Here is a 25,969-nt window from a genome sequence, read left to right as displayed (position 1 = left end):
GCCTGGTCTGGGCTAGCAGTTTGTGTGGGAAGCTTGCTGTTACGCCTGGGTCCTGAGAAGTTGTGCAAAGTTGAGAAATGTACTGGAGTGAGCAGAGGGAAATGGCACAGAAAAAAAATCTTTGGGTAAATTGCTGCCCATTCAGCTGCAACTGAGAGATTACAACCTTTGAGATTGGGCCAGCTGACCTGCATTGGGATAAGAATGTAGACTTATTTGAAGGGGCCTGAGTGCTCAAGGAGTCTCCTGCTCTTCAAAGTCTGCTTTATTCCCTCCCTGGATTAACAAATTGGCACTCTACCTGGTATTGTGGAATATAAGAAATGGCCACGGGCAATGTGAAGGTTTGCTGGATACCTGCATGGAGACCCCATGGGGCCATGAGGATGAACCGTGGATTGCAGTGGAGATGCCAGGACCATGAGATGGCTGCTAAGGAAAGCTGCCAGCCCTGGATGAAGTTTTCCAGGACTGTGAGTAGCCTAGCTGGAGGGGCGGAACTGGAATGCCAGAGACTTTTTGCTGGTTAGAATTATTGGACTTGATTTGTCACTGGCTAGAGTTGTTGGACTTGAAGCTACAGAGTTTGATGTCTGCTCTAGTTGTTTTAAATCTTGTATTGCTTGAGTATTTTTTTATTTTTATTTTTATTTTTTGTTTTTTTGAGGTAGGGTCTCACTCTAGCCCAGGCTGACCTGGAATTCACTATGTAGTCTCAGGGTGGCCTTGAACTCACAGTGATCCTCCTACCTCTGCCTCCCAAGTGCTGGGATTAAAGGCGTGCGCCACCACGCCCGGCCCCTGAATAGTTCTTTACTATGCCCAATACCATCTCTTGCAGTGTGAATACTTATTCTGTGCCATTATGGTTTGGGGTGGGACTTTTTGGTATTATGGCTCAGTTAAAAGATCTTGGACTATGGGGATGTTTGAACATCATTGGGATTGATAAAAACTATGGGGACTTTTAAAGTTGGACTGAATGCATTATATTTTACATCATGTATGGATATCAGTTTATGGGGGTCAGTGGTGGAATGTGGTGGCTTGATTTAGATGTCCCCCATAAACTTAGGTGTTCTGAATGCTAGATCCCCAGCTGATGAAGATTTGGGAATTAATGCCTCCTGGAGGGAGTGTATTGTTGGGGGCAGGCTTATGGGTATTATAGCCAGTTTCCCATTTCCAGTGTCTGGCACACTCTCCTGTTGCTATGGTCCACCTTATGTTGGCTAGGGGGTGATGTCCACCCTCTGCTCATGCCATTGTTTTCACCTGCCATTGTGGAGTTTCCTCTTGAGCCTGTAGGCCAAAATAAACCTCTTTTTCCCACAAGCTGCTCTTGGTTGGGTGATTTATACCAGCAATGCTAACTTGACTGCAACAGTAGCTATCCATGAAAATTGACACTGTATCCCCCACCTAAATCAGGAAACACCCCAAAATGAATAACTAAATTTTTAAATATAGATCTTTTCAAAGAGAAAAACACAGGATTTTTGCAAATATATTAGAATGGAAAAGATGATATCCAAGCATTATCAAAACAGATCCCATCCAATCATGACTTGATAAATTTACAACATAATACTCCCAAAACAAACCCAGGGAGAAAAAAAAACAGCAAAGATAAATAACAAAAATCAGGAGGAAAAAGTTAATATTCTTCATATTTGTAAGTCTTAAAAACTACTAGAAAAATATAACTCAAAAGAAAATGGTATTAAAAGGCATTCCACAGAAAACATTAATATTTAAAAATATGAAAACATGTAGAAAATGAAAATTACACATATTATAAAAATGCAAATTCAAACTGTAATAACATCTTCCACTTAACAGACTGGCAAAAACTAAATGGTAAAAACCTGGAAATGGGTACTATACATCATAGAAAGGATTAAAAATTAATAAAACCAAAAAAATTGGCCTTTCTGTAAATACACATATGTACTCAAGTAGCAAATCCACCCCAGGAATATAACAATACAGATTTGCATATAGACACTAAGTAATGTGTACAAAGATAGTCATCTCATTTTTATTTCAAAGGAGAAAAAAAAAGCATTTAAGTACTTCAGTAAATAACTATTAGCTGTGATATAAGCTGAAAAAATAACACTATGCAGACAAAGTACCATCAATGAGGAAGCTTTTCTTTACTTTCTCTTTAAAATATTCCACTTTCTAAAGTCAGATGCATTCAAGCAAATCACATTCTTCATAATTTGTGACAATTAGTCCCTTTATTTGAATGAGGAAAGGGAGGTGACAGCCAGGACTATCCTGAAACTCACAATCTAACCCAGGGTCCAAAGTGAAAGATCCTCCCTCTTGGTTCTCCTGAGTGCTGGGAATACAGCTGCTTGCTAAAATGCCTGGCTTCCCATTTGACTTTTTTCTAACCCAGTGTTTCCTTTCACCTACTAACATTCTCCATCATCTTGAACATGTTACTTCCTCACTGATTTCAGTTTCCTGAAAACATTTCTAGTGGGAAACTCTTATATATTACAGCTACATTCCATTATGTATCAAAGGTGAAATATTTTTCATTTTTTAATAAACTCAATTTCATTGTTTCCTTTAATGGTTATTCAGAAGTAATTTAAAAGCATGTTCCAAAACAGCATATATCCAACTATATGGAGACTTCTCTATGTAAGAAGATATTTTGTCTAATTTCAGTCATTTTATATTTATTCAGACTTACTTCATGGCTCAAGACATGGCAAATAATGTCCTCAATGAAAGAATACTTTGTAAGTTTGTCTATCATCCTACTCTGCAATTTCTCACCGCCCAGCCTACATTCACTGTCTCTGCTACCTTCTAATTTTAACTGATTACTGATGTTGTTTTACAGCTACCCTGACAAAAGATATTAGCATGTTGTGGACATTTTGTGATATTATCAGTGTATTTTTTGTTGTTGTTTTGACACTCATGTATCCAAAGTTTATCTTGAAATTAATATGTAGATGAGGCTGGCCTTGAATTCCTGATCCTCCTGCCTCTACCTTTAAAATTGGGATTACATGCATGCATCATCCTGTCAAGCTAACATTTCTGGATTTTGGCAAAGGTTAATCTTTTTAAAAGTATTAACAAATGTCTTATGGTAATAATCTGTTCCTGTCTTGGTACCTGTAATCCTAGCACTTGGGAAGCTGAGGCAGAAAGATTAATAGTTTTAGGGCAGCTTAGGTTACAAAGTAAGACCTTGTCTCAAAGAACAAAAAAAATTTATTTTCCTTGGTAAATAATACCTCATGCTTTTTTTAAAAAAGGTAACACGACAGATTTTTAATTTATTTTCATTTTCTTGTTCTTTTGAGGTAGGGTCTTACTCTAGCTCAGGCTGTCCTGGAACTCTCTGTGATCCTACCACCTCTGCTACCCAAGTGCTTCAATTAAAGGCGTGTACCACCACACCTGGCTTTTTCTTTTTCTCTTTTCTTTTTTTCTGAGGTAGGGTTTCACTCTAGCCTAGGCTGCCCTGGAATTCACTCTGTATTCTCAGGGTGGCCTCAAAGTCACGGCAATCCTCCTACCTCTGCCTCCCAAGTGCTGGGATTAAAGGCATGTATCACCACACCTGGCTTTTTTTTTTTTTTTTAAGACAACACTGTCTTTATTCAAGCTCCCTACAGATTTGTGAACCAATTACAAAATTTTACTACCCCCCCCCCAGTAGGGTCTCACTCTGGCCCAGGCTTGGAATTCACTATATTTGTTTGTTTATTTTTATTTATTTATTTGAGAGCAGGAGAGAGAGAGAGAGAATGGGCACATCAGGGCCTCCAGCCACTGCAAACAAACTCCAGATGCATGTGCTACCTTGTGCACCTAACTTACATAGGTATTGGGGAATCCAGCCTTGAACCGGGGTCCTTAGGCTTCACAGGCAAACATTTAACTGCTAAGGCCATTTCTCCAGCCCAAAATTTACATATTCTTATAAAATTTACTTTAGGCATTTTAAATTTAATTGAAATAATGTTGACCAAATTACATTATAATTAATTTTTTTCTAGCTGGGCCTTGTGGTCTGAAATCCAAGCTACTTTGGAGGCTGAGGCAGAAGAATTATGAGTTCAAGCCTGTATTAGCAACTTAGCAAGCAAGACCCTGTCTCAACAAAAAAAAAAAAAAAAAAAGAGAGAGAGAGAGAGAGAAATGTGGTTGTAGCACAGTAGCAGAACACATGCTCAGCACATTCACTGGTCAGGACAGGTGTGGCAGCACAGTGTAATACCAGCACTCAGGAGGCTGAGGCAGGAGGAATGCCATAGGTCTGAAGACAGTTTGTGTTACAATGTAAATCCCTAATACCTGTCTCAAAAAAAAAAACAAATTTCTTTTTGGAAAAGTTTTACTTCAATTTCCCATTAGCATGGTTTCATTTCTGTCATTCCTTTGACTTTTCTTTTAAGACCTGGCCATATCTAGTCTATATATCAGATGATTTGAAAACACTTTTAGGTGAAGTCCAGTATTTTTCAAGTAACTCATTTAAATTCACTGATAATTAATAGCGTATGTTCCTGGTGTTGGCAATGGATTTATTGTTCTTGCTTGAGTGCTTTGTTTAGTTATTCAAATGAGCCACATACAACAAATTTTACTAAGTAGAACTGTTAACATTCATGTCTACACAGAGTGCTAATTCGGATTGTGTTTTACTTAATCCAAGATTTATATAAGTGGTGGTGTTTATAAATTATAAGCTGGGGCTGGAGAGATGGCTTAGTGGTTAAAGCACATGCCTGCGAAGCCTAAAGACCTTGGTTCAATTCTCCAGGTCCATCGTAAGCCAGATGCACATGGTGGCGCATGTGTCTGGAGTTTGTTTGCAGTGGCTAGAGGGCCTGGTGAGCCCATTCTCACTCTCTCTGTCTCTAATAAATAAATAAATAAAAATTTTAAAAAATCTTATAAAAATTTTAAGTTGTTTTTATTCACCTTTTTGGTGTCCAATTGTCCTGATTTACTTTAAGAAAATGTGTAGACACTTCTCATATCACCTTACTCTAAAAATTTTTTTAACTAAATCCATATAGTGTCTTTCTATTGTAAATTTTCTGATACAACTTAAGTTTAAATGAGTATCTCCTTATGCTACATTCCAATAATTTTCATTTTAGGATAAATTGTCATAGATTTCATATGGGACAAGCTATGACAATGACAATAGTTGTCATTAATAAAACTCATTAGGCTAAAAATTATATGAAATGCTCCAAAAATAGCAAAAGATTTTAACAAGGATGATACCTAATATTTACTAATAGTTCCTATTTGTTAGTAACTATTCCAAAGGTCTTTTTTTTTTTTTTTTTCCTGAATTTGGTAAATCTTCACAATAACATTACTACACAATTAAAAACCAGTAATCCAAAGCACACAGAGTTGAAATTACTTGGTAATAAAAGACAAATAACAAATGGCAAGGCTACCAAGATGCTGAAAATAATTCATATTATAGGTAAAAGCTTTTCTACATTGAGAAAATCATGATTATTCTCTACATTTTGCTGTCTACAGAATATAACTGTTCTACTTAACAGTATTTTATTAATAATTTAATTTCTATTATTCCTGTGTAAATTATGATACTAAGGAAATTGTGGGTTATGAAGCAAAAGTAATTTAGTTGTTGCATGTTCTTCTCTTGAAAACTGTTGTTCCATAATGGATAGCTTGGAAAAATATCAAGGGTTTCCTATTATATTATAAATTATAGTGTTGAGTACAGTGAGAGCAGGCTGTTCCACCTACATCACTTTTGTAAGGCTTCTCCCCATTTCAGATTCTGTCACTGAAAAGGATGACTGTTCTGGTTATTATCCATTTTTTTTCTATATGTATGTGAAGATGCTTAATAAGGGCCATTAAATAAATGATATTCAAATACATAGAATTTCCCCCATGGTATGTATTCTCTGGTGCTTTTTTACCTGTAAAAGACGAGTAAAGGCCTGCCCACATTCCTTACATTCATAAGGTTTCTCACCAGTATGAATTCTTTGATGTTGAGTAAGATGGGACCTCTGCCTAAAGGCCTTGCTACATTGTTGACATTGAAAAGGTTTCTCACCAGTGTGAATTCTCTGGTGAAGAATAAGAGTTTTACAGTCAATAAAGGCCTTCCCACATTCTTTACATTCATATGGCCTCTCACCAGTGTGAATTCTCTGATGTCTATTAAAGTAGGAAGGACAAGCAAAGGCCTTCCCACATTCCTTACATTCATAAGGTTTTTCACCAGTATGGACTCTCTGATGTTGAATGAGATGTGCTTTCTGCCTAAAGGCCTTCATACATTCCTGACACTGGTAAGGTTTCTCATTAGTATGAGTTCTATAGTGTTTCATAAATGCTGAATGACAGAGAAAAGCCTTCTCACAATAATTACACTCATAGGGTTTTTCACCAGTGTGAATTTTCTGATGATCATTCAAGTTTGAAGCCCACGTAAAAGTCTTTCCACATAAATTACATTCATAGGGTTTCTCACCACTGTGAATTCTTTGATGTCTAGTTAGATTTGCACTCTTGTTAAAGGCCTTCTGACATTTATGACATTCATAAGGTTTCTCATTAGTATGTGTTCTCTGATGTTGAAAAAATGTTGAAAAGTAGAGAAATGCCTTCCCACAGTGCTTACATTCATAGGGTTTCTCATCAGTGTGAACTCTTTGGTGTTGAACAAGTAGTGAGCAGTTTGTAAAGGCTTTCCCACATTCTTTGCATTCACAAGGCTTCTCACCAGTATGAAATCGATTATGCTGAACGAGGGAGGCATGCTTTTTAAAGAGCTTTCCACATATCTGACACTGATAGGGCTTCTTGTTTATCTGGTATGGAGCAAGCTGGAAATCATAAGCAAATTCTCTGCCACATTCCTTCAGTTCAGACTTCTCTCCAGTAAAATTCTCTGGGTGCTTCATTTGATCTGTGTAATACGCAAAGGCGCTCTCATACATGCCATTAAGTTTGTCACTGGTATGATCCTGTTCAGTGATGTTTTCATGTATTTTGTGTTCATAGCTTTTTGTTCCAGTATGAATTATTTCATTTAGGACAAGGGGTGTTGGTTGAGTAATTTCAGTTGATATTTTTTCAAATGGGACTGTCACATGCTGTAAATAATCCTCTGTAGACTCTGGTTGTGTCTCAAAGAGCTTCTTGCATTTCCAATCATTTCCAAAGCAAGATTCTTCAAAGCAAGAACTACTGACTTTTTCCATTATTTTCCATTTTAATGATTCCTTTTCAAAAATGCCATTCCCTAGAGATAACTTCTTGGTTTCATTTACAGACAGCAAATCTGAAAGAAAATGAGTGTATTTTCCTATTTTAAGAGAACTGAAATTTCTACATTGGAGACAAATAGAAAAATGTTGCTTGAAAGAAGTAAATGACTTAGGTAATTTTCATATATTAACATTCATGCTAAAGAAAGATGGTTGAATAATTACATTAATAACAGATAAAACAGACTTCAAGGTAAGCTATATAATCAAAGACAATTTATTGATAAAAGGGTGAATTTATCTGATTAGTCATCAGATTTGTATAGTTTTATAATCAAAATGACAAGCCAAGAAATGACAATTCTGCAACCACCATTAGAGACTTAATAACCATCTCTTAACGACTTATAGAACTAGACTCATCCAAAGTTAGGAGGGAAATAAAAGAATATAAATAATACTGTCCACTACCTTCACCTATTTGATTTTTATCAAACAGCATCAAAGACTGCTGGATAAACACTACAATAAGTACTACATTCAATAAAGAAATATTGAATCTGGGCTAGAGAGGTGGCTTAACGGTTAAGTACTTGCCTGTGAAGCCCAAGGACCCCAGTTTGAGGCTCGACTCCCCAGGACCCACGTTAGCCAGATGTACAAGGTGGCACACACATCTGGAGTTCATTTGCAGTGGCTGGAGGCCCTGGCATGCCCATTCTCTCTCTCTCTCTCTCTGTCTCTTTTTCTCTCTGTCTGTTGCTCTCAAATAAATAAAAAAAGTATTTAAAAAAAAAGAGGGCTGGAGAGATGGCTTAGTGGTTAAGCACTTGCCTGTGAAGCTGAAGGACCCTGGTTCAAGGCTCGATTCCCCAGGACCCACATTAGCCAGATGCACAAGGGGGCACAGGTGTCTGGAGTTCATTTACAGTGGCTTGAGGCCCTGGCATGCCCATTTTCTCCCTCCCTCTCTCCCTCTCTCTCTCTCTCTCTCTCTCTCTCTCTCTCTCTCTCTCTCTCTCTCTCCCTCTCTGCGCCTCTTTCTCTGTCTGTCACTCTCAAATAAATAAATACAAATAAACAACACAACAAAAAAGAAATATTGAATCGGTTTCTACCTTAATGATGTCAAGGAGGGTAACCAACGTTCATTATCTTTAATGAGATGGGGGCTTGGCAAGCACACACACACCAAAATTAAACTAAACTCTAATATATACAGTTTATCATCTATCAACTAAGCCTCAAATATCTACTAACAGTTTTCTGATATTCTCCCCATTTCTTAAAATATGTCTTCCACCAGCATGGTGGTACACACCTTTAGTGATCACTGAGAGTTCAAGGCCAGCCTGAGACTAATTCCATGACATCCTGGGCTAACACCAGACCCTACCCTGAAAAACCAAAACAAACAAACAAAATGTCTTCTAAGACAATGGACCGTGTAGCAAAGCTTTCCATAAAATATCTTAAAGGAGCTGGGTGTGGTGGCCAAGCCTATAAACCCAGCACTTGGGAGGCAGAGGTACAAGGATCCCTGTGAATTTGAGGCCACCCTGAGGCTACAGAGTAAATTCTAAGTCAGTCTGGGCTAGAGCCAGACCCTACCTCAAAAAAAAGGAAATTAAAAAGAAAACAACAACTCTTAAAGGAAGGACACCTCCACTGACTAAATATGAGTGTCCCCCCCTCAAAAAAAACCCCACTCCAGTCAACACCCTGACTCACCTGGAATCCATCCTGCTTGCTCAGACATCCAGGGTTCTTTTCCTTGCTCCAACAGGAAAATTACTGATGGCTTAGAAACAACAAGTCCTGTTCAAAGAAACAACATTACAACAAATAGAGAAATCAAAACCCATTTTTTAAATAGAACTAGTCTAACCTAAAACAAATTCAGGACCCTTCAAAGGATGGTGAAGATACAAAAATCACCATTCAGCAAACACCTGAATAAATACTTGCTGCATGCAAGAATCACTGATAACAACTAAAATAGGTGGGGTTAGCATCATGAGCAGCTCTCTGTATATAACAACCTATTAATTGTAAAAGTACTGGCTTTATAATACAGAAAGAGGCCCCTGTAAACAGCTCACCAGTTATCATTAGTAACTGTGGACATTACTTATTTCCTGACGCAGTGCACTAAAGATGGCATAGTATCATTGTGTATTCTTGCCAAAAATCCACATCCTTAACTGAATGATAAAAAATGAAAACTCAACAAATTCTACATATTATATAACAGGACAGCATAGTTCAGAGTGTCAAGGTCATGAATGAGAGGATATTTCAAAGATCACAGAGGGCTACAGACATGCCAGCTAAACAAAGGATGGGATCTTGGATCAGTACATGTATGCTGCCAGAACAAAGTTGCATAAAGCATACAGATAATTTGATAATTGTGTACCAATGTTCATTTTCTGGTTTAAATAACTACTATGATTATATAAACTGCAAGCAGGCTGGAAGATAGCTCAGTTGGTAAAGTGTTTGCCAAAGAAGCATGGAGGCCTGAATTCCAATACCCAGCACCCATGTAAAGGCATCTAGCACCCATGTAAAAGCTAGGACAGCAGCATGAGCCTGTAATTCCAGTTCTGGGGAAGAACAGACAGGAGGATCCCTGGGGCTTTCAGGCTAGCTACTCCAGTTGAGGTGGTGAACTCCACATTCAATGAGTGACCCTGACCCAAAAAATAAAAATGGAATCAACTGAGGAAAACATCCAATGTTCATCTCTGGCCTCCAAACACAGACATGCAGGCACACACACTAACATCCATAAGCAAATCACACATAAACCAGAACAACAACACAAGAATAGAAAACAGAAAACCAGAGTTGGTGGCACAGTACTCAGGAGATGGAGGCAGCAACATCAGAAAGTCAAGGTCATACTCAGGTACATAGTGAACTGGTAACCAACCTAGGTCCATAGGTCACATGATATTTTATCTCCAAAACAAAACAATAACAAAACATAAAAATATGTAAGTGGCCCATGCCACTGTGCAGCGGGGAGAGTGGACAGAGCCACTGGCGTTGGGGATGCCAGACATGGTTTAAAGGCAGGAGCATGTATAGTTCAATACCAGCCTGGGCTGAAGAATGAGACAGAACAAACATGCAAACACTGAAATGTAGATCAACAAAAAACAGCTGAAATCAGAGGGCATGTACCCTGTTACAGTGAAACAAGGCAGGAGGCACAGAAATGCTCGGGTTCACATTTCATGTCCATCAAGCAAAGTCTGTGAACAAGACAAGACAAGACAAGATAGCTAACTTCCGGGTAGAAGATGAGCCACACCTCACAAACAGCTAGGGCCCAGGGTTGCTTTGCGTTGAAATGGACTGGTGTGAGCAGAGGGATATGGCACAGCAAAAATGAAATATTTGGGCCAAAACTGCTGTCTCTTCAGCTGCAATTGTATGAGAGATTACAACCTTTGAGAGTGGGCCAGCTGACCTGCACTGGGGCAACAGGAAGGATGTAGACTCTATTGAAGGGGCTTGAATGCTGAGGAGTGTTCTATTCTTCAAAGTCAGATTTATTCCCCCCTGGATTAACAAACTGGCACCCCACCTGGTATTATGAAGTATAAGAAATGCAAGAAAGAGAGGGTCATTGAATTTGCAACAAGGTCTTGTGTTTTGGAAATGGCCATGGGCAGTGTGATGCAGGTTTGCTGGATGCCTGTATGGAGACCCCATGGAGCTGTGAGGATGAACCATGGGTTGCAGTGGAGACCCAGTGGTGCAGCTGGAACCACAAGATGGCTGCCAAGGAGAGGTGCTGGGCCCAGATGAAGTTTTCCAGGACTGTGAGTAGCCTAGTTGGAGGAGCGGAATTGGAACTACAGACTTATTGGTGGTTGGAATTACTGGAGTTGGAGACTTGTCATTTGCTAGAGTTGTTGGACTTGGAGCTTTAGAGTTTGATGTTTACCCTGGTTGTTTTAAATCTTGTATTGGTTGAATATTTTTTCCTATGCCCAATGCCATCTTTTGCAATGTGTTTATTTTGTGTGCCATTTATGGGTTTTGGTGGGATTTTTGTTGTTGTTGTTGTTGTTATTATGTCTCAAGAGATCTGACTGTGGGAATGTTTGTACATCATTAAGATTGATAAAAACTATGGGAACTTTTAAAGATGGACTGAATGCATTGTATTTTACATCATGGATGGTTATGGTTATGAGCTTATGGGGGCCAAGGGCAGAACATGTTGTTTTGATTCACGTGTCCCCCATAAACTTAGGTGTTCCAAATGGTAGCTTCCGAGCTGATGGAGACTTGGGAATTAATGCCTCTTGGTGGCAGTGCATTGTTGGGGGAGGGGTTGTGGGTATTATTGCCAGTTTCTCCTTGCCAGTGTCTGGCACACTCGCCTGTTGCTGTTCTCCACCTTAGGTTTTCTAGGGGGTGATGTCCACCCTCCTCTCATGTCATCATTTTCCCCTGCCAAGCTTCCCCTCAAGTCTGTAGGCCAAAATAAACCTTTTTTCTCACAAAAAAAAGTAAGTGCCTGATAGATATTCTTTTTTGTTTGTTTGTTTGTTTTTCAAGGTAGGGTTTCACTGTAGCTCAGGCTGACCTGAAATTCACTATGTAGTCTCAGGGTGGCCTTGAACTCACAGCAATCCTCCTACCGCTGCCTCCCAAGTGCCAGAATTAGAGGCATATACCATCACACAAGGCTCTGATAGATAGACTATTCTAACAAAACAAAGCTCAAACCAATATTTTGGAACAAGGAACAGAAATTAAGTTTTATAATGTAGGCCCTAAAATTTTCCAACAGAGAATTCTGTTTTGTTTGTTTGCAATTCTGGAGCCTGGTGCTTTATACATGCTAGAAGAACACTCTACAATTGAATCATATTCCCAGTCCTTAGAGAAAGCATTTTCTGAATTATAGAGAACAGATGATATTACCCAGTGACACGAAGTTGCTGTAGGTCTCCAACATCACATCTTTGTATAAAGATCTCTGAGCAGGACCCAGGTATTCCCACTCTTCTTTAGAGAACTCGATCGTCACATCCCTGAACACCACCAACTCCTGGAAGGACAAGATGATGAAACATATTCAATAGTAAAGAAAACGGAACTGGGTAGGATGGTGCACGCCATTAATCCAGCACTCAGGAGGCAGAGGTAGAAGGACTGCTGTGAGTTTGAAGCTAGCCTGAAACTACATAGTGAATTCCAAGTCAGCTGGGCGAGAATGAGGTCCTTCCTCAAAAAAAGGGAGGGGGGCTGAAGAGATGGCTTAGTGGTTAAGGGGCTTGCCTGCAAAGCCTAAGGACTGAGGCAGGAGGATTCGAAATTCTAGGCCAGCCTGTGATACACAGAATAGACATAGTGGCACACACATCTTTAATCTCAGCAGTTAGGAAGCTAAAGTATCAGGATCACCATGAGTTCAAGGCAAGTTGTAGCTACAGAGTGAGTTCCAGGTCAGCCTGGGCTATTTAGAGACCCTACCTCATGAAAACAAAAACAAACAAACAAAATTAATGCACACATGTGCTATGGGATACATATGTATCCCATATGTATGGGATGTTGCTATAAATGTCTATATATCAGAATATTTTGAAAGGTTATGTGAGGTAAACAAGGATGAATAACTCAGTACACCTGCTAAACATCATGTACTTCTGTGTAGTAAACATGATCAGATGGTCTGGAATGTTGAGAATCAACTGAAGATTTCAAAGAACCTACCTTTGGCTACTGAGAAATAATTTCTGAGCCCTGCCTAATAAGTTTCTGCATGCCTGAGACTTTGGACTATGTCAGTTTTACCTCTAGGGAGTGAGGAAGGTCAGCAGGGGACCACAGATACTGACAACAAACCCCTGCATTCCCTTGAAAGCTAAAGACACAAAGGAAGAGTGATTGAGACATCTTACTGTCAGCTTTCTACAGTGTCTTGTTCCAGACCTCCTAAAAGGTACCTAAAAAGTCTTCCTTCAGTCCTTGTCCTAAATCCAAATTCATCTTGGATTCTAGGACCAGCAAAGCCTGAAGGACAGGCCCTCTAACCAGGTGAGGGCAATTATACATAAAGGCAGGGCTGCGCTCTGAGACAGAAGTACCCATCTCCTGAGAGCCAGCTTGTCCGTCCCTTCACGCCACGAGGCCTTCTTCCCATCTACAGAAACCAGAACTGAGACAGAGATCAGTGAGAGCACACTTGACCCAAGACTTCTCATGGCAACCTCTGCACACCCCTCTCCCCCGCCAGTCTTCTACTTAGTCTTCTATGTAAACCAGAAGTTCATGTCAGAAACCCAAAGACAGACCTTGGGGCCACCGAGCCCATTTATCTGTTCTTAGTGCACATTAAATTCTCTCTCTGCTTTTCACCATTACTCATCTTTAATTGATGTATATCCCTTTATCTTATCACAAGGGTAGAACCCACCAGCTACAGGATAATGTCAAGACGTTTCTAGGGACAAACTAACCATAACTGTATTTTACATGTCAGAGGACAAAAACAAACAAAATAAACAAACTCAAAGCTATACCAGACCCAAGAATGAATAGGGATTTTCTGTCCATCGCATTAAAACAATGAGACTCTTTCGCCTTTTCAAAATGGGATATACTTATAATTTATTTATTTATTTGAGAGAAAGAGGGAGGGAGAGAGAGAGAGAGAGAATGGGCACACCAGGGCCTCCAGCAGCTGCAAATGAACTCCAGACACATGCGCCCCCTTGTGCATTTGGCTTACATAGGTCATGGAGGATCAAAAGGGGGTCCTTTGGCTTTTTTTTTTTTTAATTTTTTTTTAAAATTTATTTATTTGAGAGCGACAGACACAGAGAGAAAGACAGATAGAGGGAGAGAAAGAGAGAATGGGCGCACCAGGGCTTCCAGCCTCTGCAAACGAACTCCAGATGTGTGTGCCCCCTTGTGCATCTGGCTAATGTGGGACCTGGGGAACCGAGCCTCAAACAGGGGTCCTTAGGCTTCACAGGCAAGCGCTTAACCGCTAAGCCATCTCTCCAGCCCTCCTTTGGCTTTGTAAGCAAATGCTTTAACCACTATGCAATCTTCCCCAGCCTATAACTTTTTTTTGAGACAAAGTTGCATGCAGCCCAGGCTAGCCTCAAATTCATAATCCTCCTGCCTCCATCCCTGAAATGCTGAGATTATAGGCATGCAATACCACCTCCAGCTTATGTGGTGTGGAGCAGGGTTTTGTGCATGCCATGAAAGCATTCTACCAACTGAGCTATATCCTCAGCTGTTTGAAACAGAGTGTACTCACTTTTCCCAAGCTTGGACTTAAAAACTGTTGGCTGGAGAGATGGCTCAGTGATTAAAAGTGCTTGCTTTCAAAGCTTGTAAGCCCAGGCTCAATTCCCCAGTACCCATAAAGACAGATGCACAAAGTGACACATGTATTGGGAATTCATTGCAGTGGCAGGAGGACCTGTCACTCTCACCCCTTTCTTCTGTTTGCAAGTAGATAAATAAATAATAAAAACCTGTCTCCTTCACTTACTTTTGTCTCCAGTTTTTTGGTAGAAGAATGTGCAGAACCTCCAGGTACTACTAACAGGAGGATTCAGTGTGCAACTCCCAGCAGACTAATTCAATCAATAACTATAAATCCATATGATCAACTGCTTAGAACAATCTCAGTTATTAGGGTCAAAATAACAATACCCTAATACATTTCTGTAAACTGGCAGTAGTGGTATACACATCTATAATCTAGAACTATAGAGACTGAGGCAGGAGGACAGTTGCAAGCTTGAGGTCAGCCTGGACTACACAGACACCCTGTCTCAAAAAACAAAGCAACATTTTTATTTTTGTAGATATGAAGTTATTAAGCAAAATTACAGTTTTCAGGTGTGGTGGTAGGGCCTGTAATCCCAATACTTGGGAGGTTAAGGCAGGAAGAGTTTAAGGCTAGCATGGACTAGAAGAGATCCACTCTCAAGGGCTGGAGAGATGACTTAGCAGTTAAGGCACTTGCCTGCAAAGCCAAAGGACCCAGGTTCGATTCCCCAGAACTGTCAGGTGCACAAAGTGGTCATGTATCTGGACTTCATTTGCAGCAGCTAGAGGCCCTGGTGTGTCCATGCTCTCTATCTGCCTCTTTCTCTGTCAAATAAATAAGTAAAAATTAAAAAAAAAAAAGATCCACTCTCAAAATACACACACAGAGATGGTAAGTTTTGATGAAAATAAAGCACAGTGTTCTTGTGAGTCCAAATCATTAGGAGAATAAATTATCTATAGGAAAAATATTTTCAAAGGATCTGTAGCCAAAAAGTGAATTAAATGACCTGCCAATTTAAAAAGTCAGGAGTGGTGGAACACGCCTTTAATCCCAGCACTCAGGAGGCAGAGCATCATTATGAGTTTGATGTCATCCTGAGCCTACAAAGTGAATTCCAGTCAGCCGAGGCTAGCATAAGACCCTACCTCAAAAAACCAAAAAAAAAGGTATAGTTCTTCTCTTTATCTGAAAAAAGACCTACTCCAATTTTTTCTTTATGGATTTAAAAATTTTTTATTCATTATTTATTTGCATGCACACATGTGTGTGTGCACGCGTGTGTGTAATGCTAGATGCATGCACTACTTTGTGTCTGGCTTTAAGTGGCACTGGGGAAAGGAACCCAAGCAGATGGACTTTGCAAAAAACACCTTCAGCCAGGTATGGTGGTGCATGCTTTAATCCCAGCACTTGGTAGGCAGAAGTGGGAGAATTGCTGTGAGTTCAAGGCCAGCCTGAGACTACATAGTGAATTCCAGGCCAGCTTAGGCTATTGCAAGACCCTTCCTCGAAAAACCAAAACCAAACAAACAAAAAACCCCACCTTCACCACTAAGCTCTCTCCCCAACTTTTTGTGGATTTTTAACTTTCATTTATTTGCACAGGTGAGTGGGGGGAAGAGCATACCAGGCCCTCTTTCTTTTGCAAGTAAGTGCCACATGCTTGCACTGCTTTTTGCATGTGGCTTATGTGGACAGCTTGGGAAATGAACCAAGGCCTGCAGGCTTTGCAACCAAGTGCTTTTAACTACTGGGCCATCTTCCCAGCACTTCCTCCACCCCCTGCTGTTTTTTGCAACAGGGTCTCACATTGTAGCTCAGGCTAGACTGGACCTTACTACATAGCCCAGAATGGCCTCAAACTCACAGCAATCCTCTGCCTCAACCCTCCTCACCTAACATACCTTTACAGGCTATAGCAACCACATTTATATTTTCATTTTTCCTGACCCATGAAAAACTCAGTACATGCCAGTATGGTGGCACATGCCTTTAATCCCAGCACTCGGAAGGTAGATGTAGAAGGATCACTGTTAGTTCGAGCCCAACCAGAGACAACATAGTGAATTTCAGGTCAGCCTGAGCTACAGTGAGACCCAACCTTGGAAAACCATAAAAACCTCAGTACACAATATAAATATAATGGCATATTCAAATTGAATATATTTTATATGTCAGCTGTGTATGTATGTGCGTGGTATATGCACATGTATGTGTTGACTCAACACCCCAGTTAGGCACCTGAAGATGCTAGAGGAGAATGTCTGGCCTTGCTCTCACTGGTCAACCTCGTTATTCCTTGAGGCTGATTATTGACTCCTGAGTATGCTGTTTTTATGAACCCCAACAATTCTGCAGTCTCTTTGCCCCATTGGACTAGGGCTGGGTTACAGACTGTGTGGCTATGCACAGCTGTTTACATGGGTATTGGGGAACTGGACTTGAGCAGTCTCAGGCACCCTCAGGCCCTCATGCTTGTGCAAGAAGTGCCCTTAATCAATGAACCATCTTTCTAGCCCCTATGTCAACATTTTAAGAGCCTTATACATATCAATTTTTTAATAACAAATGTAAAGTTTAAAAGGAATTATTATACCCTCTACTTTCAGACAAAGATATAGAGCAATAGAAAACTCAAGTGAATTTTTCAAGTATACATAAATATTGAGCCCCCCTGCCCAAGGCCTGGGAGAGGCTTGAAGAGAAAGAAGGAAAAAAAAAAAATGTAAGACTGGAGAGCTGGGCGTGATAGCGCATGCCTTTAATCCCAGCACTAGGAAGGCAGAGGTAGGAGGACTGCTGGAGTTCGAGGTCACCCTGAAACTACACTGTGAATTCCAGGTCAGCCTGAGCTAGAGTGAGACCTTACTTTGAAAAAACCAAAGTGGGAATGGAGAGATGGCTCAGCAGTTAAAGGGCTTGCTTACAAAGCCTGACAGCCAGGATTCAATTCCTCAGTACCCATGTAAGCCAGATGAACAAAGTGATAAGTGCATCTGGAGTTTGTATGCAGTGGCAGGAGGCGCTAGTGTGCCTATTCCCCATGCCCTCTGCTTGCAAATAGACAAATATTTTTTTAAAAAAAAAAAGAAAGAAGAAAGAAAAGAAGCCAGGCGTGGTGGCACAGCACTCGGGAGGCAGAGGTAGAATTGCTGTGAGTTTGAAGCTACCCTGAGACTATATAGTGAATTCCAGGTCACCCTGGGCTAGAGCAAGACCCCTACCTCAAAAACCAAAAGGAAAGAAAAAAAGCATACTGTCTTTTATTTATCCAAGTACATTTAAAACAAAAAATCAGGGTTGGAGAGATGGTTTCATGGTTAAGGTATTTATCTGTGAAACCTAAGGACCCAGGTTCGATTCCTACATAAGACAGATGCACAAGGTGGTGCAGTGTGTCTGGAGTTCATTTACAGTGGCTGAAGGCCCTGGTGTGCACATTCTCTATCTCCCCCTCTCTTTTTTTCTCTTTCAAATTAGTAAATAAATAAATAAAACAGGTCTTAAAAAACTAAAATTATACTGACAAACTCTCAAACCAAACATCATCACTAAGACAACAAAGAAATCACACTTCAGGGCAAAAACAAGTAGTTTTCAGGAAACTTCACCTCACCTTGAACACAGTGTTTACATCCACAATAGCCATACTTCTCAGCTCTCAGGGCACTCTGGAAAACTGCAGAACTGAAGAAAGAAAACAGAAGCAGGAGAAAACAGCTGTGCTTCAACATAAACTAAGATCTGCTCTCCATGCCCACTGTCTGTGTCCACAGATGTAAATTAATCAAATCTTCCACTCACCTTTCAATCAGATGCGAATAGAAACTTCCTGGGGCTACAAATGAAAGGCTTATAAGGGACACTCATGGGGAATGAGATTATAGGTTCTCACACTCTTAAATCATAAGCCATAGACTCCACCCAGGGAGTTCTTCCCTTCCCTTGTTCATAAGGTATGCAATGTGCCTGTTCCATAGCCCCATATCACAAGTATAGAACCAGCCTAATACAGGATAATGCCAGGATGTCTCCAAGAACAAACTGACCATTGACCTATATCTTACATGGTGAAATCCCCTTAAAAACATAAAGCAGGGTTTTATTTTATTTTATTTTTATTTATTTATTTCAGAGAAACAGAGAAGTACGTAGGTAGGTAGATGATAGATAGAAGATAGAGAGACAGAGACAAACAGAATAGGCACACCAGGGCCTCTAGTAGCTGCAAACAAACTCCAGACACACATGCCACCTTGTGCCATCTGGCTTACGTGGGTCCTGGAGAATTGAACATGGGTCCTTTGGCTTTGCAGGCAAGCACCTAAACAGCTAAGCCATCTCTCCAGCCCATAAATCAGCTTTTTAAAAAGGCAATGTTTATGATTTAAACTTCCCCATGAACCTAACAAAATGTCTTCTTCTGTCAGCAAGTAACCCAAGCTTCCTCCACAATCAGTGCTGTTAATCTCTTTTTCTCAACCTCTTCTTTTCTCAAAACATTGTTTTTGGTCTCACGCTAGCCCCAAGCTAGCCTGGAATTCACTGTATTGTCTTAGGCTGGCCTCAGACTCACAGAAATTCTCCAACCTCTGCCTCCCAAGTGCTGGGATTAAAGGTGTGCACCATCACACCTAGCTTCAATTAAAACTTTTGCCCAAAACTTCATTATCAGTTTTAGTTTTTACTCTGCATACTCTGTATCTGGGATAGCCCTTGAGTCTGGTATCTCAGAAATATAACTGTGGTAATTTGAATCAGATGTTCCCAATAACTTCTTGTGTTTTGAATGCTTGGTGTGCAACTGGTGGCAATTTGAGAGGCAGAGCCTTGCTGGAGGAGGTGTGTTGTTGGGGGCAGGCTTTCAGGTATTATAGCCAGAGCTCAGCTCACTCTCTTGCTGCTGTTGTCCACCTGCTGTGGTAAGAAGTGATGTCCAGCTTCTGTTCTAGGACAACCTTTTCCCTACTACCATGAAGCTTTCCCTCAAGACTATACACCAAAATAAACCCTTTCCTCTTTTCCGCTGCTTTTGGTGGGGTGTTCTGTCCCAGCAACATAAAGGTAACTACAACATTAGTCTTCTCTAAAGTTCCTAAAGGAACCACCACAAAGTAATTCCTTCTCCTGGTGACTCTTACTGACATGGGATTCCCCTCTATGTCTAAAATTCCACTCAAGATCTAGGGGTGAATCTCAGAGGTAGAATACTTGTCTAACACATGAAAGCCCCTGGATTTAATTCCCAGTTATAAAAAATAATAATAATTAAAATTCTGAGGCCTGGAGAGATGGATAAGGCACTTGCCTGCAAAGCCAAAGGACCCAGGTTTGATTCCCCAGTACCTACCTAAAGCCAGATGCACAGGTGGCACATGCATCTGGAGTTTATTTGCAGTGGCTGGAGGCCCTAGCACCTCATTCTCTAACTGCCTCTTTCTCCCTCTCAAATAAATAAAATAAAATATATTATGGAAAAAAAAAAAGAAATAAAATTCTGTCCCAAGGCCAGATGTGGTGGTTTGATTCAGGTGTCCCCCATAAACTTAGGTGTTCTGAATGCTAGGTTCCCAGCTGATGGGTATTTGGGAATTAATGCCTCCTGGAGAGAGTGTATTGTTGGGGGCGGGCTTATGGGTATTAAAGCCAGTTTCCCCTTGCCAGTGTTTGGCACACCCTTCTGTTGCTGTGGTCCATCTTATGTTTGCCAGGGGGTGATGTCCACCCTGTGCTCATGCCATCGTTTTCCCCTGCCATCGTGAAGTTTCCCCTCAAGCCTGTGAGCCAAAATAAACCTCTTTTTCCCAGAAGCTACTCTTGGTTGGGTGATTTCTACCAGCAATGCGAACCGGACTGCAACACCAGACCTGTGGCTTGGAGCTATTCACTACTAGCTGTTCCTTTTACTCTGTGGGTTCAATAGTCTTCAAAATTTGTCCTACCACACCCCACATCCCATACCATACTAATCTATTTTCCAATCCTAATCCCCCCAATCCATACTTTATTCCACACCCTCTATTCCTAGTAAGACAGCAATATGTCATACAATTGTCTATAAAAAGCTCCCCACATCACTGAGTTTTCTCAATGGACTCCCCCACCTCATGTAAATTTAATATAGAAGACTTTAACCACTCTGGAAACCATGAACACAAAATGAATTTCAGGAACTTCAACATTTTCAGCAGGAACTCGTCAGATGAATGTGTAAAGTCCTATTTAAGATGCTAACCTGAAAAATACCACGGCATACCTGGCAGTGGAAGCTGAGAAGCCTAAGATCACTGACAGAATTTGTGTCAAGTAAGGACCCATTTCCTGGGTCACAGAGACTCCTTCCTGTGTTCTCACCTGGAAGAAGATGGCTTCTGAAGAGCCCCTTTCCAAGGGCACTAATCCCATCTAGTTATCTCACAAAGGCCCCACCTTCTAAAAACATCACATTGATAACTTGGTTTTCAACTAAGAAATGGGGATAGGGGATTCAAGGAGGCCCAGAGTGCTATCCTTGTGAGCCACCTATCATATAGGACTGGAGCTGAATGTTCTCCTTGGAAGCCAGAGTTGGCCAGTGTGGTGGACCACGTCTTTAATTCTAGCACTCGGAAGGCTGAGGCAACAAGATCACTGTGAGTTTAAGGACAGAGTAGGCTATAGAGTGAGTTCCAGGTCAGCCTGGGCTAGAAGTTGAGACTTTGCTCCAAAAAACAAAGAAATAAAATATACACACACAATTTTTTTCTTTTTGCCTTTAAAATATTGCCCTATACATGCACTTAGTTATGTGTTTGAGAGACAGAATAGAGAGAGAGGAAAAGAGAGAAAGAATGAATGCCTGAGGGCCTCCAGCCACACTGCAAACGAACTCCAGAGACATGCACCACTTTGTGCTTACGTGGCTCCTGGAGAATCGAACCTGGGTACCTTGTCATCTCTCCAGCCCTCTCCCTTTTTTTGAGATAGGATTTCATTACGTAGCCCAGCTGTCTTGGAACTCACTATGGTACATACCTGAGTGGAAGCGGAGGGGGGGACGGGGTCTCAAGTCTTCCAGCTTTGGCCTCCGGGGTCTTCTATCCAGACTACACAGTCACAGTGATTGAATAACACAGTAAATGTGTCTCTCTTGTACCCAGAAACTGTGTTCTATATTGTTCATCGCGTCTATATTCTTTTACAAATTCCAGAGAAAACTGACATCCAGGAAGAAAGAGCCCACTTTGCCACTGGAGACGGTGGGGGGTGGGGGACGATACCCACCGGAAATGCCCATTCTGATGACCTCCCGCGCCCGGGTCTCGCTCTCCGGTGCAAATACCCTCACCCATTCAGCCACAACCGCCCAGCCGCAAGCCCTTCTCGGTCAGACGAGGCCACGGAGCGAGCGGCGACCGAGGGGCTCCCGGATCACCTCCCGCCCATCCCGGAAAGCGGGTGCGCGCCCGGGAGCCCGCGGGCGGCCCCAGCACGCCGAGCCCTGAGGCCTCACATCCCGACGCCTCGGCCCAGCTGCCAACTCACCTCACGAGCATCGGCCGCCACCGCCCAGCCAGCGACGACCGAGACGGGCGAGCACGGTCGGCGAAGACACCGCTTAGGTCAGGTAGGGCACTGGGATGATCCGGAATAACCTCCCCCAGCCACTTCCGCCATGTCTGTCGGCCTTTTAGACTGGACTACATTTCCCAGAGAGCAAGTGTCAGCGTCCGAGGCGGGTTTCTGTAACCAGGAGGAAGAAGAGACTCGGGCGATGAGCCGCCTGAGAGGGAGCTTGCCTCTCAGATGAAACGTCCAGGGCTGTGGGGCTCCGGGACTGGCGGGGAGCTCTCTAACTCGGGATCCGGCGTGTGGCAACGACGGGCTGAGATGCCCGGCTCCCGCTTTCCTGGGTCTCTGGGAGCGCCGGACTACATTTCCCAGTGGCCATCGCGGCCCGCGTCTTCCCAGCAAGAGCGCCGCGTCCCCTGACCCGAGGGAGGCTATGTGAGGCTCCACAGATGGGAGAGTACTTCCAGAAGCCAGGTGCTCGTGGTGTGCGACGACTGAACCACTGGAAACGACTTGTAAATAACCCCTGGACGTCTCTTTCTTCACTGGAGAATTTAATCTAGTTACATCTACTCTAGCTCCTATTTATTATTATTATTATTATTATTATTTTTTTTTTTTTTTTTTTTTTTTTGGTTTTTCCGAGGTAGGGTCTCACTCTTGCCCAGGCTGAGCTGGAATTCACTATGGAGTCTCAGGGTGGCCTTGAACTCATGGCGATCCTCCTACCTCTGCCTCTTGTGGCGCCACGACGCCTGGCTTCTAGCTCCTATTTTAAATAAGTGGTTTTAATAAAACGTGGCCTCCCATGCCTGTAATCCCGACACTGAGCTGGCTTGGAGGAAGATTGTGAATTCAAGGGCATCCTGCTCTACATCTCCAGATCTTGTCTCAAAAATAAGTAAATAAATAAATGCGCCATTTGAGCTTTGTATAGCATGTTTCTGCTTTCCTCTGCGTTGAGGTGAAGTTTTTCAATTTTTTTTTTTTTTCCTTTGGGAATTGGAACACAAGGTCACCTGACTGCTAGGCAAGTGCTCTTCCACTGAGATATAGCCCAGCCCACTGATTTGTTTTTATTATTTCAATTTCTTCCCTAATTTGTAAATTCATTTAGTTACTGCTCCAGGAAGCTCAACAATCATACTTACTAAGTCCAAGTTTATTAATACTAAATCATTCCAAGAATACATTTTAATTATTTACTACTTTTGAAACTGGCTCTTGGGCTAAGAGATGACTTAGCAGTTAAAGCACTTGCCTGCAAAGCCTAAGGACCCATTTACCATTCCCCAGGATCCACTTAAGCCAGATGCAAATGGCACATGCGTCTGGAACTTAAGGCCCTAGCACACCCATTTTTCTCTTATCTGCCTCTATCTCTCTCAAATAAATAAAACAAATAATAAAAAATTCTTAAAGAGGGCTGAGATATGGCTTACGGTTAAGGTGCTTGCCTGCAAAGCTGAAAGACCTAGGTTCTGAAAGGCCCAAGAATGCAGAAGCTCAGAAATACTATCACGCTCCAAAGGGAGCTTAAGCGGGCCCCCTGCATACCTCAAACTCCAGGCTTTACTCTCTGTTAGAAGCAAGAATCCCTCTTCTCATTATATCAGAGCCCACTCCTAATATAAAACTAGGTAAAAGGGCATGAGATAGCCCTCAAGGATGGGAAATGAGTAATAAAGTAAACCACTTATTTGGTTTCTGTAAATAGCCTGCACTATAAGCCTTACACTATAAGCCTTAGTAGCTCGCACCATAAGCTGTAACAGCCTGCCTCAGACCACCAAGGTCACAGGAGGCTGATACCATACTCTGCTACCCCCACCTAAGGAATTGCACAAAGGCTGACCTCCAAGGTCATAGGAGACTGGTACCACACTCTGCTACTCCCACCCAAGGACCTGCGCAAATGCTGACCACCAAGGTCATAAACTAATTGGCTTAGAAACTATGGGGTGGCACAAACTGACTGGCTAACACCCTGCGGGGGCTCCTAATATTAGAAAATGATTGGTCTAATGCACAGGCTTTGTTAGAAGCCCTATAAAAACTGTCCTGTTCCTGCATTTGGGGCTCTGCAGTCCTCTACCCCTGTGAGGTGTACAACTGTGGGCCCCAGCGCACTTGGAATAAAATCCTCTTGCAGTTTGCATCAAGACCGCTTCTCGTGAGTGATTTGGGGTGTCGCCTTATCTGGGCAGAGCATGGGGGCCCCCTGCGGGGGTTTTTTCCTACAGTTCAATTTCCCAGGACCCATGTAAGCCAGATGCACAAAGTGGTGCATCATCTGGAGTTCACTTGCAGTGGCTGAAGGCCCTAGCCTGTCCATTCTGTCTTAAATAAATAAATAAAAATAAACTATTGTAAAATATTCTTAAAGAAATTGTCTTATCAGGTTACCCAGCTCTGGTCTCAAACTAGCAGCAATCCACCTGTCTCAGCTTCCTGATTGCTGGGATTTAGTGGTGAACCACCACACTTAGGTATATTTCTCTCTCCTCTCCTTTTTGCAAGACAGGGTCTCATGTAGGCCCCAGGCTGACCTCAAATTCACTATGTAGCCAAGGATGATCTTGAACCTGTGATTTTCCTGCCTCCACCTCCTTAATGCTGGGCCTGATTTATGGGGTACAAGGATTAAACTCAAAGCTTCATGTGTGCTAGACAAGCACTCTACCAACTGAATCACATCCCTAGTGCCATACTTCTTGAATCTATAAATGTATGTCTTTCAACAAATGTAAAAAGTTTTACTTATTAACTCCTCCCCCCTTTTTGGGGGGGAGCAGAGTCTCATGTAGGCTGGCCTCAAACTCACTCTAGCTTAGCCGTGCCTTGAGTTTGCAACTTCCTGCCAGTGCTAGTATTACAGGTGGGAGTCCAACACACCCAGCATAAATTTTGGATAAGAGGCTTTTCTATGAACTAAATCATATCTAAAAGTAGTGCCATTTTTTAATACGTTTTACTCATTGTGCCTTCAATTTGCTGTTCTACATGAGTAGGACTTCCATTGCAATACTGAGTAGAAATAATAGCTGGCACTTCATTGCAATACTGAGTAGAAATCATAGCTGGCACTTGTGTCTCATTCCTAGACTCCAAGGGAAAGCTTTTACCATTTCACCACTAAGAGTTGGGCTGGGGTGATGGCTCCATGCATAAAGTGCTTGTGGCACAAACATGAGGACCTGAATTCCCAGCTACACATAAAATGGCAGGCAGGCTGGCAATACCTGTAATCCCAGAGCTGGGGAGGTGGAAACAGGATTCTTAGGGGGTTACTGTCTCAAAAATAAGGCAATGGGCTGGAGAGATGTTTTAGTGGTTAAGGCACTTGCCTGTGAAGCCTAAGGACCCATTTTTGATCTCTCTCTAGATCCCACATAAGCCAGATGCACAAAGGTGAGGCAAGCACATGGTCACACATGCCCACTAGGTGGTGCAAGCGTCTGGAGTTCTATTGCAGTGGCTGAGGCCCTGGCAAGCCAATTCTCTCTGTCAAAAGATTTTTTAAAAAAAATTTTTTTAAGCTGGGCATGGTATTGCATGCCTTTAATCCCAGCACTCAGGAGGCAGAGGTAGGAGGATTGATGAGTTCAAGGCCACTCTGAGACTACATAATGAATTTCAGGTCATCCTGGGCCAGAGTGAGACCCTATCTCAAAAAAGCAAATAAATAGGGCTGAAGAGATGGCTTAGCGGTTAAGCGCTTGCCTGTGAAGCCTAAGGACCCCGGTTCAAGGCTCTATTTCCCAGGACCCACGTTAGCCAGATGCACAAGGGGGCGCATGCGTCTGGAGTTCGTTTGCAGTGGCTGGAAGCC

The 25,969-nt window shown here is 41.9% G+C and overlaps 1 protein-coding gene across 1 annotated transcript; it reads right to left on the bottom strand.

Moving 5' to 3' along the window:
* Positions 1 to 4,846: 4,846 nt before the first annotated feature.
* LOC101606776 (zinc finger protein OZF-like) lies at positions 4,847 to 22,469 on the bottom strand. Its single transcript, XM_004659907.2, has 5 exons — positions 22,111 to 22,469; positions 18,203 to 18,273; positions 12,210 to 12,336; positions 8,991 to 9,077; positions 4,847 to 7,333 (listed from the first exon to the last, which is right to left on the bottom strand). Exons 2-5 carry the CDS (start codon positions 18,233 to 18,235, stop codon positions 5,910 to 5,912), a joined length of 1,671 nt encoding a protein of 556 aa, XP_004659964.2. The 5' UTR covers positions 18,236 to 18,273; positions 22,111 to 22,469; the 3' UTR covers positions 4,847 to 5,909.
* Positions 22,470 to 25,969: the final 3,500 nt, after the last annotated feature.

Source organism: Jaculus jaculus, chromosome 7, assembly GCF_020740685.1.
Source record: "Jaculus jaculus isolate mJacJac1 chromosome 7, mJacJac1.mat.Y.cur, whole genome shotgun sequence".
Classification (NCBI taxonomy): domain Eukaryota; kingdom Metazoa; phylum Chordata; class Mammalia; order Rodentia; family Dipodidae; genus Jaculus; species Jaculus jaculus.
The sequence above is the reverse complement of the archived record's forward strand: the minus strand, read 5'-3'. Positions and strand labels throughout refer to the sequence as shown.

What these genes read in the sequence shown, in the direction of transcription:
- LOC101606776 (XM_004659907.2), bottom strand. Translation starts at nt 18,235, where the DNA reads ATGGCTATTGTGGATGTAAACACTGTGTTCAAG. An exon ending in CAGCAACTTCGTGTCACTGG is followed by an intron (nt 9,078 to 12,209) that starts GTAATATCATCT and finishes TTCTTTGAACAG; the next exon opens with GACTTGTTGTTTCTAAGCCA. An exon ending in GCAAGCAGGATGGATTCCAG is followed by an intron (nt 7,334 to 8,990) that starts GTGAGTCAGGGT and finishes ATTTTCTTTCAG; the next exon opens with ATTTGCTGTCTGTAAATGAA.